The sequence below is a fragment of the Opisthorchis viverrini genome (assembly GCF_000715545.1).
Source record: "Opisthorchis viverrini unplaced genomic scaffold opera_v5_70, whole genome shotgun sequence".
Taxonomy (NCBI): Eukaryota; Metazoa; Platyhelminthes; class Trematoda; order Opisthorchiida; family Opisthorchiidae; genus Opisthorchis; species Opisthorchis viverrini.
Window position 1 is genome coordinate 791,112 of NW_008751726.1, and position 13,150 is coordinate 804,261.

Genomic DNA, 13,150 nt, shown 5'->3' on the forward strand with positions numbered 1-13,150 from the left:
CTCAAAACTAAGGAAAGATTTGCCAGTAATATCCACACTGATCATCTGTGCTCTCTGTAGTCGCTAAGTAGACTTATCCCTTGCTTTAATCCACTCCGGGGTAAACTGGATCGCCAGTTAGGCAAGTAGCGAGTCCTTGTGTATGTCACGGAACCTCGAAATATGGGTCCGTGTCGACCCTATTTCATACTTCTGTCTTGTCCTTAGTTAAAACCAAACTAAGGTTCGTCACATGCGTGTAATAAGTGCATCCTGCAATTAGCCCTCTTGTAATGCGTAGAATCTGGGGATGTATTGGGGCAACCTACCTCCGACTTTGACAATAATGATGATGTTTGTTCCGAACTGGTGTTTTGTATACCGCCAGGCATGATCATGCGGTTACCGTAAGAAGAAAGCACAAATGGGGGATATGGGAGTATTGGGTATCGTGCGAAAGAAAGACGATGTCAGAAACAGTGAACAATATCCGATGTGGACTTGACCGCGCCTAAACCAGGATAGGGAAGGGAAAACAGTTACAAGGAGTTTATCTTACATCTGGGGGAGTATATCAAGCCGAGACGATCATACGTTCAAGACTTGAAGGTGATGGGCAAAAGCAGAAAGAGAGAGAAATGAGAAGAGACATCCTGTTTAGTGCATTATAGGAAAACTTTAAGTTGCAAAAAATGATGAACTAGAACAACGAACCTGGTACAGCAGCTGGATTATCGCGATCTGGTCGGTCAATCTGAACTTAAACCTAAAACCATTTGGCCTTGGAGTGTTGGGCTTATGACCATGGCCATAAAAAGCGAAAGCGGGGGAGATTAAGTAGAGGAATCAGCAATACGATAAATGGTAGCAGGAATTCTATAGTCACTGTGTACATTGAAGCTGGTGTCCCTGCTGGAATGGGGCCTGGTGTAAAAGTTCCCTTGGCGGAGAAAGTTGGTGCTAATGCACAAGACGGAGTGTGAACTGCACTAAAAAATTTGAATAGCATAGAATGAAAGTCAACGGAATTATTTTGCGTGAACGAGTGGTTCAGCGGCTTAGGATGAACGGGTCCCGGAGTCTGCTGGGGCCACAAGAAGAGTTTGTCCGCAGTTGTAAGTGCACAAGTGGGCGACAGCATCATCAAAAGTGGCACGCGGATAGTTGCAGGTATGTTATCAAATTGGATATGACAGTGCCATACTATCGTTGCAGTGACGTACTTCGGTTTCTGGACAAGCCCATGACGGATGTCATGTTTGAGGTTCTTCAGAAGCCCATGATGAATGTCATGTTTGAGGTTTTTCAGGTGGGATGTGCGAATCTGTGATCGGCGGGATTCGTTCACCTTTGAATTCACTAATGTAGAACAAAGCCACTGTAAGGTTTCATGTATTTTTTGGTCCGTATAACAAAACCTTTGGGCGTAAAGCGTAGATCAGTTGAGGTCAATAACGGCCAAAGAGAGCATCGAAACAGGTGTAGCCAAATGTCGAAGCTTGGGAAGAGGAGGAGAGAGGATGAGATCAGTAAGGCCTAATGAGTTTTAGGAGGCTTCACATAGGAGTAAGTCCAAAACATAGAAAAAAATAAACGTTTACCACAACGTTTACCACCGCAGCGAGTGATTCGGTGAAACAGAATGGGGGTAGAAGGTATCAAATAGCCTGGTGATAAATGACTCTAAGCTTTCTACAGGCGGAAGAAATCGTTATACGCACGCAGAGACGTGATGAGGTACGTGGAAGCAAACAAGAGAACTGACGGAAATGTAACGGCCATTTCGAACACTTGAGCAACGAGCGCCAAGGTTAGCAATCACACCGCAAAACTCCGAACGAATGGCCACGCAAATGTGCTGTACTATAAAAGTGAAAGTAGTTACACGGAATACAAAATTACAAACCCCAAGGGTTTTTGACAACCGGTGAGGTACCCCGAAAGTCAAGCAAGGCCGATAGGGATCAACAGTCAACGCCTGATCGAAACCGGGCCCTAAGCTCATGCATTAAAACAAATTTAGAGCTAACCAAGTTTTTGGTACAAAAATGGTATGACCGAAACGGTGAAAACGATTTGCGAGGTAAGGAAAACGGAAAATAAAAATGTCTTGTAAAACTGAAATAGGATTCAACCAAACCAGTCCAAAACAGGTGATCCTTGTGAAATGTTAACCGGGAGGGCAGTCATTCAAAATGGGAGGCTATTGCAACAAGTGGTGAAGCTTCCTGGATAGCTTACTAGATTTTGAGGGAGTTATTCCATGTATCGGACAATAACATAACCTATGGGGGAAAATGAGTGTAGGAGTACTGATCACCTGTTCCCCGAGCACTGCTGTCAACTCCAATCAACGAGTTTGCGTACACAGAACTCGTTTTTGTATGTATCCACCATTGGGGCAGTAGGTAGATGTGTGTTTGCTTGGTCGACGGCGTGGGGCAGAAAAATTCCTCTCTGAAACTAAAGTGAAGGTAACAAGTACACGGCATGCAAGCTTAAGCCATTCCTGAAACAGCGATTTGCTTTTTTGATCTTAGGTGTGGGGTTGCGTGCGTCACTGGAAGGAAAAGATTCATCGCATTCCGCCACGAAAAATTTTGTCCAGACGGGAAGGGCTTCAGGCCTGAACTATTCACTTGCGCGGAGAGTGCAACGTCTTTGAAAAGGTCACCCAAAAGTAACCCGTTCACTCAAAACGTTCAGCGAAACGGTGCCTACAGAGCGTCATCGAGCATAACAACTCAGGACGGAACGACAGTGGCCGGATGCTGCATGGTGGTCTGTTTTCTTGACCATGTTTTGGATGATGCCGTTATTCATTAAAATTACCCGTGTGTATCTGCAGTAACGTTGGGGACGTCGTAACCTTGTGCGGGCAGTAGAATATGGTGCATTACCAGGCGGGATTTAATTTGAGAAGCCGGATACATATAATCTGTGGATAAGCAAAGTCAAGGACAACCGGCGGCGATTTTCACCATGCGAGGGGCGTCAAAGCGGCTCCGAAGATGCAATGAACCGACTACAGGGGCTGTCATAGCGTTTCCCGTATTAAAAGTTTGAGCAGCCGTCAAAATTTGTGCATTTAGTCACGTCATTACCGAACTTCGGGCAAACACAGTAGCTGGATTCTGTATTCATAATCAAAAAACCCTCCACCGACTACAAAATCGGCAAACATTGTAGTGAAAAGAATGGGTGAACGGTATTTATACCCAGAGGGCTGAGCAAGAGTTCAAACTGTGCGGGTCATGTAGGCAGATTTTCAGCGTTTTCTTCCTGCACATGCATCGAAATCCGCAACATACGGGTGGCAGTTTGAACGGTATATACGAGAACAAAAAAAGAGAAAAATAACGCACGTGAAAACAACAGAAACCAGTTTCAGAAATAGTAGAAACAGAACTAGAAACAGTGGTTTGCAACGGAGGCATATACGCTATAAACCAAAAGAATTGGCTTCGTATTTTATGAAAACTCTTCTGTGAACTCGTTTGAGGACTAACCAGTCTACCTGGTAGGGCGTATCATTTGGTTCAAATATCTTACATACAAATATGCCAAATACAGAACAAAATATTTTTCACTGCGTAGTCAGGTAATAGTTGCAATAATCTAATTTTACCTGAACGTTCTTCGCTAAGGATTTCGGTGAGCCAGACAATGTTGGAAAGGTGGGTCCAGTGAAAGAAAAGTGCGAAATGTGCTGTCATGCTTGCGTGGATTGGTAGAGTTATATGTCTGCCGGTTTCAAAGGGTAACCAGATAGTCACGTCGCCCGGTTTTCGAGACCTCTTGGTTATCGTCATCCGCCTATATTGTCGGGGCGTTTTATGTTCTACGTATAACAGGGCACTTGTGAGCAGTGCAAAAAATTTCACCTCTGGGTCGGAAAAAATAATGCAGTCCCATGTTAAATCGAAGGGTTCGTAGACAATACGTATGCTGACTCAAACTCAAAGAAAGATGCAAGCAGTACAGATAACGACTGCGAAAATTCCATACTGCCCGAGCGTCCTGCAAGTTCCTTCGGGATCGGTTAGCTGGCAAAACAGTAAACCAGCTCATCGTTGCCGCAGGAAAGGAGGTCACGGTGTCACCGGTACAAGGTTGATCATCTAGGACTTGTTATCCGAGACAATCCCAGCAACAATACCGACGGAATAACCCATGGGGACTCTTTTCAGCAACTTCATTAAAATATGTTTGTGCACAGTGTTCGCGATAGAAGGAAACCGATTAAGCATTTGACTTTCCCCCTCATTCCTTTTATCTGTCGTGTGGAGGAACCATCTGCGGCCTCAGGGTACTCAAAATATCTTCCAGATGCACAACTGTATATATAACGGCCGTCTTCCGCAGGCGCGAAATCTGGATTAATTCGGTTTTGGAAGGTATGCGCTAAATACGTCTAGCCTCAACAGTAGAATGCCGACTCTAAACCCCTGGCTAACCCCACAATGGGCGCGAGTCTTTACGCTGTTGAGACTACACTTATCGACCGGTCATGGGTGCAGGCATGACGGACACTGGTGTAGACTCAGTGGGCTAGGAACAACCAACTTATGTACAGTTCTCTTTACGTATTCTCAAAACCAACAAAAAATATGCAGCAGTGGACCCAAAACACAAGATTTAAGGTGGTCCAGGTCAGCCGCGCAGGAGCAGACAGATGAACCCAGCGACAACGTCACAAACGCCGACCTGAACATAACAATCAGGTGCAAAAGTCTGCAACCCACGGTCACCCAGGCACTGTGAAACTAGCCTCGACACCTTTACTAAATGAGACAGTCTTGGAAACGGCATTTATGGTTAACCTATTTATTGGAAATGCAGAACTGCTGTCCACCAGCTCGCCTCCACCAAAAGTTTACAGTGTGATCGTGAATGCGGTCGCCACTATTGAATACGAGTTCTAATGCCCCCAAACAAAAAGAGTGTGTCTAAAGGACACACGTGGATCGTGCTTGTTGCACATACCTTGGAAGATGCGGTAGTAATGCTAATAATGTGCATCCCCAGCTTGTGTGTCGCATGCCATACGTATGATCATGTTGGTAGGTAGAAAACAGGCATGACCGAAGGGGTTTGTAGACACTCGGGTTTGCGCTAAAATGAGGCAAGCTCACAGATAGTGGGCATGATCCGAAGTAAAAGTGGTCGAGTCTGAACTAGCATTATCAAAGTGCGGTGGACATTGAGGGGACAGAAACACACTTGCTGGGGTTATTTTCCAATCGTTTGGGGAATATTTCAAGCTTAAGCAAGCTTAAAAGGCTACAAGTTGGAAACGACGGAAAGAACACAACCGCGAAAGGCAAAGCTGAGGCATCTCACCTGTCGTTTGACGAAAACTGCAACGGACCCGGTGAATCGGTTGTGTTGCATTGATCCTGTCAGTCGATTTGAACTAAAAATCAAGACCATTGCTGAGGCTGCTCATCTTCAGGTATACAGCACAACTTTCTCCTAAACAGTGGTTTGGACGAGGGAAAATTTACCATGAAGATTTAGCATTTGGTGAAATCCATTCGAACGCCCAAATCTTTTTACGCAGCCGCAGATTTGCTGGAAGTCGATTGAAAGTACTCAAAGTCTGCCATGTGTATGGACTTCTTAATAAAAATGCCGGCTGACGGATGAACATAAGGTCTTCCTGAAGATGTTGAGATATTTTGCGGAGAGGTTGGGTGCTTTACGTGTTTTTTCCTGTACTGGATTTTTTTTAATAATCTTAAGAACACATGAAAAGCAATAGCGCTCTCATTGTCCGCACCAACTAAAAGGGAAGTGGCCGTTCGCGCCCTATATAAGGAAATGTTTTCTATGGTTGCAGTGTACGCCAAACCAGAAAAAGCCAAGGAATTCTTCACGGCTGGCAAGTTTTTTTGTTTTTTATGACAGTTGCACGGCAAGGTCTCGTCTTCACTGTCATACTGGCCCATGATAATTCTATTGGAACGTTAGTGGTTTTGTGGTCAGAAAAAGTGGACAATGCAATAAGGTGGCCAGTGCTTTGAAGTTCTGGCCCAAATTCAACAGACTGTGACGTGTGTAACACGCTAGGTCAGGAAATATTAGAGGGGTGGTAAATTACGTACAAGCCGTCAGACTGGGTATGGCATTTGTGTTTCCGGCAACCGGATGTCGTATTTAGGTTCACTGCAGCTCCGTACAGAAACATCTTGGGTAGTCGGATCTGCCATTACGGTTAGGAGTGGACAGGAAATTATAACACATGAAGACCGTCATGAATCAAAATGTTATTGGATCCATCGAGGACGCATGGTGATCCAGTGCTGCTATGCAAACGAGGAAATAAACCGGCAGTGTCCACATTAAGGAGCAAAAACATGAAAGTGTCAGTGTCTGCTGGACGGCACCAGTTCATGAGTTAGGCCACGGGCCGAAACGGCAGGCAACAAGAGTGGTCACGAATTTTAACTATTGCGGTGAGGCGACAGTGCTGTATTTTAAAACGGTCATCGATATTTGGGTGTAGGTAAGTGATATGCGGTTGATGCAATCGAATATGAACATGTGTTATTATAAGGAACGTGCAATAACTAAATCGGTAGCTATTGAGGTAGCTTGGAGCGTACATGGAAAAAACGGTGGAAATATCAGACACATGTTGATGTTGCCTGTTTGTAGGTCGAAGTGACCTCAGAATGGTGCAGTTGCAGTCTGAAGGAAAGCGTGATGGCTTTGCAAAGTGAGTGACCCCATAGGCTTTCTAAGTTGTGTGATAAGTGAGTCCCTGATAGTAATCTTTGCTCCGCTATCAGCGAATATTTGAATTCATAGGAATATTACCCAGGTTATATGCTACGAACAGGGCAATGTCATGCTAGCCCTGGCCATAAAATATGCAACTTCGGAGACTCTTCAGCTTCGGCGTAAATAATTCCGTTTCACTTCTAGCGAGCAGCGCTGAGGCCACGCGGCCTTGGCCAGCGTTGCACAACTTGAAATGAGAAATGACGTAGTGAAGAAATTTGCAACACCTGTATCTGTCAGTCTGAATATCACAGTCACGTTGCGCGTTGAATCTTTATAGTATAACCGGCGTCGCTGTTGGAGTAGAGTCGGTTGTAAAATGTCCGTCGGGAGATGAGTTTGTTTGACCGCAAGAGACAGAACGCGAATCGAACAGACATTGAGCGAATTTGTGGGGATTGCAAACTTGATGTCTACTGAGGTTGTTGGAGCCCAACAGAACGTTCAACAGATTAGAATGAGTACGTCCAGGGGGTGGTTTGGGTCAGATTAAGTATTTATTCACAGTTGCAGGTGAAGAAACTATTGAGTGAGAGGGCACAATCAAGAGTACTAAAGGAGTGGTTGTAGGCAGGCCATCAGCTTAGGTATGATAATGCGGAGCAATCGTTGACTGACGTACTTCTGTTTCTGGACCGCCCCATAACGTACGCCATGTTTGAGGCGACCGGAGTGTGTGTGCGATTACATGGGCAGCGGTAGCTCGGATTGTCCGGGGAGATCTATTAATGTGCGATGAAGCATGTCTTCGTACCGCTTGAAGCAAGAGTCAAGAGCGTGGTCGGGAAGATGGTTTGGTGGAAACTCCGTGGTGCGGCTCCATCAGCCGATGAAATAGAAGACTCACCGATGACTGTTTGTGTTTGGATATGCAGTCTTTGATCAAGTGACTCAGGGAGTTCCTCCGCAAACTGCTTTTGTTGCTGATGCAATTATTCTCTGGGCTTTCTCGTCAAAACAACCACCAGTGGTGAAGAGCGTGTATTAATGCCCAAAGCCAGGTCAGAAACACTGATACAAAGCGTCATGTATAACGTGTATGCGGCGACAACAACCTGGAAGTTGTGATGTCTTTTAGCTGCTACGACGTCAGACGGCGATCGGCAGCTGCTGGATCACATTTGGATGGTTGGTCCAGGCTCCCGGCCAATCAAAACTCAAACAAATGCTGGGCCGGTGAGCGGTCCAGTATCCTGGCCAATCGCGTCCGGGTAGGCTTCACGGCCGTTGCAGCCGTACCTACCAGCAGTAATGGATGTTCGGCGCAGAAGCTCGCTCAACAAGGGGCGATCTACCTCTTGCGCCGGTATACCGGCCATGACCTCCATCTTCTCCCCAGCTATCGAATTATACGCCGCGGTCAGTTTACCAGTTTCCTAACCATTTTTCCGCGTCCGAACTGTTGACCTACCAGGTAAATCAAAATGATCCCATAAGGGACCATTTTAGTAATTACTGAACTCAAAATGTCTGATCCAGTTGGCAGCACTTCCTGCCCGTACTGTGTCAAATTGGACAACAAAATCTCTCGTGGGAATCGTCCTTTCTCTTAATGACTATCTATGTTCCCTTTCCGAAACATGCCTACAGCATACCGGTTGCGGACCTCAAGCCACCAAGGACGAGTTTAGGTGTTACGCGCTTCGAATATCTGTTTATCACTGCACTGTTTTTGGTGATGTTAGGAGTTGAACTCACTCCCATGGTCTAAAGTAAAAGGAATACAGCTACACTCAAACTGGGTTTTGCGGATCCCCTTATCTTCCTGGCCTGGACCCATGTGGTCTTACTTTCAGATAATTTGAGTCCCCTCAAGAAATGACGCGCATCTAATCTGGGTGGTGGGCATTCCATCAGTTCCCAGGCGGACTTCCTGGCTACAGTTCGCCTGTTATTGTGCGCTGGGCTTACTTCGGGTGAGGTTCGCAAAGAACGCTGGGTCGATCCTGATGATAGCACCTCACTTCAACTGTATGCTCAGACGCTTTTAAACTTTCAGTTCCTCAAGGATATTCGACTTTGCACCAAGCACAGGCCTTCGTTCACTGAGTTGCCTTACGTCCCTCATCCAAGTCCTGACTTATATAGTTGTTGATTGTCTAACCGTTGCTCCATGTCTTATGCTCAGGCGCTTTTAAACTTTCAGTTCCTTAAAGATATTTGACTTTGCACCAAGCACAGGCCTTCATTCACTTAGTTGCCTCACGTCCCTCATCCAAGTCCTGACTTATTTATTTGTTGATTGTCTAACCGTTGCTCCATGTCTAAGATTCTTTTCAGTAAAACAAACAGAAATAAGCCCCCATCTGAGCTTTTAACCTCCTTACTTTGAATCAAATTGTGCAACAGGCACCACTTGCTCAAATCTTGCTTTCTTTTTCGGTTGACATATCTTGTGTCCCCGGAACATGCGTACAAAATCTGTTTGGCCACACGTCTCAAACCGTTCGGTGGGGATCCAGATTCTTCTGGTACCCGGAAATCCGGATGCAGTGGCCTGTGGTGTCTGCTGCGTGGGAGTTGTGCTTATTTCCAGAGTTGAATGCCCCTCGCTGGACTGAATTCTAGTAAACAGTCGCATGTGCGTTGTTTGTTTGTATCCGACATGGAAAATGGTGTTTGTTTGTTGTGTCAGCATACGCTCCAACTGACGGTAGCTCTGAGGTTAAAAAAATTGATCGAGATCTGTCACGGTTACTTTGGCCAGTGAAAAAATACAAATGTGATCCTGGAAGGTGATACAGTCTCCGACGCCTGTGATGACGGCGTGAAACAAGACTGCTCATTGCAACAGTGTATTCTATACTGTGGTCTTATAGCGCGGAAAACGCATGTCGATGTTTGTCGGTGTCAGAATAGCGATGTTGAAATACAGCACCTGGTTTTTGGACAGCCAGTCGCCCACAATAGCTGAGCTCGTCGCACTAGTCCACGCCTGTTAGGCTACCTGTTTCGTATAACAGAAGAACACCTAAGCGAATGAACTTTCCTACCCATCCGTAGGCACCAGTTTTTGACGTAAAACTTGACTGGAAAACTCAGTAAACGGGTATTTTGACGTAAAAAGATCACTTAATTGTTAATCATGGCTTCGTGAATATCCTCTATTTTTGCCATGGTCAGATGGAAATATGGTTTTTGTGACTCATAACGAGGCATAAAATCTCACCAATTATTTGTTTTCCTTATATTTAGCAATAATGACTCATACTGGTAGCAGTAACACCAAGCGCACATTCTTGTCTGCTGTAATTGGTACCTCCGTCGGATTGGGCGTCGGTCTGGCCGTTACTGCCGTCTGGCATGCTATTTCTAATCGGTATCGCCGCCACTCCGACGCAACCAGACTAGATAATCTGCTGGCTGAACTAAATGCGGTCAAAACGGAGTTATCAGAAATGCGGTCAATGTTGCACTCTTATCGACACAATAATGAAATCTCTCCGGTACGTGTTTGCTTTATTTTACATCCTTACTGTAATGTGTCGGGTTCTTTCCATGGTAATGGTCCTAACCAGGTGACAACGTAGTCATGCGATGTGGATTCTACTTGGAATTCCGACTGCTTACCGTAGCTAGTCACGTACATTGACGGAGGACCTAGTAAGGATCACACGATTGGTTGACGAACGCGTGGTGTCGAGTTCTGGCTTGTAACTTCCAACCGACAACCCACCTGACGGACCCCTATCCCTGCTGATGGCGTAAGACCTCCTGTGCCTGGACTTTTTAGGTTTTAACTTTTACCAGCGCTAGTCGACGCCAGCCTTTTTTCTGTCATTTGGCGTTAGCTACCTTCTCGGTTGGGATTGCCACCGTTTACGCTGTTGTTCAATTTACAACTAATTCACCCCGTTTCGGACGGTCTGAAAGAGCCCCTCCAATCCTTCGGGTCGTGGTACACGATCTGCTCTGGTTTTCCCCCATCGTCGGCTAGCCAAACAGTGTAAACAGGAACCAATTTATGTGGCCCGTCGTTCCCTACCAGTTAAACTGCGTTGATATAATCATGACACCTTGCCTCGCAGATTTCGAACATGTCTTGTAGTCCGTCACAACTAGTTGGATTAAATGATTTAGGACCTCAATCCAGGCTTCCATAAAAAATTATCATCCCCATTAAAGTATTCGGATTTCGTTTCCTCCCTTATTGCCCTCATAGTCTTTTCCCATTTTCTACCCAGGAAGAAATCCTGCCATTCTATCTTTCCGATGATGATGATGAGTTTTTTGATATTCGCAGTCAAGACAGTGGGTGAGTATGTGCTTTCTGGAGTTATTGTGAACTATTTTACCATCATTATCGGTGTTATGTAGTTAGGCTCATCCAGTACTTTTACGTTCAAATGATTGGTCATCCAAAATCCGAATCCACATCTGATCCACATCCCACCACATTTCGTCACGAACAGACTGTGCCCTACGGCGGTGTGATGGTTTGTGCAACTCCATAACCCATACTGGCGAATGTACTTTTGACTCTCACAGAGCCTGTCATACCAGGTTGACCAATGGGTGGTGGTCTTACTAACACAGTCTCCCGCTCCCCCAGGTTGGGGGTTGGAACATGTGTGGGACTTGCTTATTAAAAATGTAGGATGTTCTGGCGGGCTTACGCCAGCCATTTCTGCCTTGTGGTTAGACTTTTGAGCCAAAGGATTCGGCCAGCAACCATAATTGTTCTCCCATCTAGTTCTGGGTGCCGTTTTGCAACGTCCGTGAGAGCGTCCCGTAAACGCGCCGCTAATCGTTGTCTTTTCATTGTTTTCCTACGACTCAATAGCCTATATCTGTGATACCCTCAACGACAACTTTTACAATACTTTAGGCACCTTTTGGCGGGCTAAGAGCTCGGATATTGTCGTGGTTGCCGGGGCTATGAGTGCACAAGTACTTAAACTTAGCGCTGCTGAGGTTCAGTTGGGTGATCGTCTATGATTGGAATCGTAACTCAAGGCAACTGCTGTAGTGACCACAGAGTTTTTGTGGCATTAACTTCCAAAACAACCGAAGCAACTTCACCACATTGTGTCGTCCGCTTGCGAGCCAAGCTCCAACACAGGTAAACTATGTCACCATAAGCTGTAGGTGGCGTGGGTCAGCTGCTGAATGCGGATCGCCTTGGAACACCAGTGTGGAATCGGATCACGCGCTTGTTCGTTGCTGCTTCTTGTTGGGCCTTCCTGGGGCGCGCAAGGTTTGTACTCCTCGCCTGGCCATTTACAAGTTCTCGGACCCTGATGTGAAGCAAACCTACCAAAACCAGATGTTGAGATCGATTTCGGATAGCATGTCTTTTGCTGTTAACTCTTAGTGGAGGGTGCTGTCCGCAACCATACTAAATGCTAGGCGCTCTGCTTGTGGAACGGTGCATCTAACTAGATACAAGCACTGGATCTCGATCAACGCCATGAATTTTTTCGAAGCTTGGACACATTTCTTCTAGTCGAAAGTACACTACAACCCGAAGAACTGTTAGACATCAGAGAATAAAGGGGATCTGCGCGGGTGGAAAAGTTTAATGAGTCCGGAAAGCTGAAGAGATGGAAAGGTCGAGAAACTCCAGGTACGTGCGTAAACTGTTCCATCCGACACGCGCAACAGACCCAAAGGGGCCTCGAGTGAGCGAACCATTTCCTGATAAAATCGGCTGACATATCTTTAGAAGAAGAAGCACGCTTAAATCGTTATGTTGAACACTCAACAACAATTCAGCTGGCCCCTTACGGTTGATCAGCCGAGTTCCCGACCCGCAACGAAGTCCTGGCAATAACCTTGGATCTCCGACAATTTCACGGATAAACGAATGCCTTTTCTCTCTCAAGCATCACCATACTACTGGTGCTGGTGAACTACCACCCGCCCTGTTTGAAGCCGGAGCTGAAATTCTCGATCATTGCTTGTCCAACTTATATGTTTCTCGATTGATGGTGATGTAAGAAGATTAGGTGGTTTCTTCTTATCGCTGAGGCCAGTCGATGCGGAAAAGCTGAGGAGTACTGTGCAGCCGGTGCTCGAACACTTAGTCCTTTGGCTACTAATGGCTGAACAGCAGTGTGAGTAGCTCTCACTTATACAGGGCATAGCGCCGCTCATCCTTCAATCATTGAAATCACATCACGCGGTCACATTGACTGGCTTTTCGAGTGATGACTTCTCAGAAAGAAGTTTCACTCATCTTGTGAAATTATTCTTCCTCTGATGTGAGAAGATGTGGTAATGTCCAGTGGATATTTCATTTTTGTGTCTGGGCCAAAAGGACCATCCAAAACAAGTGGGAAGAGACGATATTAGTACCCGTTTTCAAAAAGGTTGCTCGCGGTCAGTGATACTCGCAGAGGAATGCGCCTGTTACACGTTGCGTCGCTTACTTCATGTCGCCTTA

The 13,150-nt window shown here is 45.8% G+C and overlaps 1 protein-coding gene across 1 annotated transcript in view; it reads left to right on the plus strand.

Moving 5' to 3' along the window:
* Positions 1-7,832: 7,832 nt before the first annotated feature.
* Positions 7,833-13,150, plus strand: part of T265_04328 (hypothetical protein) — a gene marked incomplete at both ends in the record, with an annotated part of 57,569 nt that continues 52,251 nt past the window's right edge. The window contains 3 exons of the mRNA XM_009169037.1: positions 7,833-8,124; positions 9,961-10,211; positions 10,950-11,020. Of these exons, the coding sequence (XP_009167301.1) occupies positions 7,833-8,124; positions 9,961-10,211; positions 10,950-11,020 (614 nt within the window). The remainder of the gene's footprint in view (positions 8,125-9,960; positions 10,212-10,949; positions 11,021-13,150) is intronic.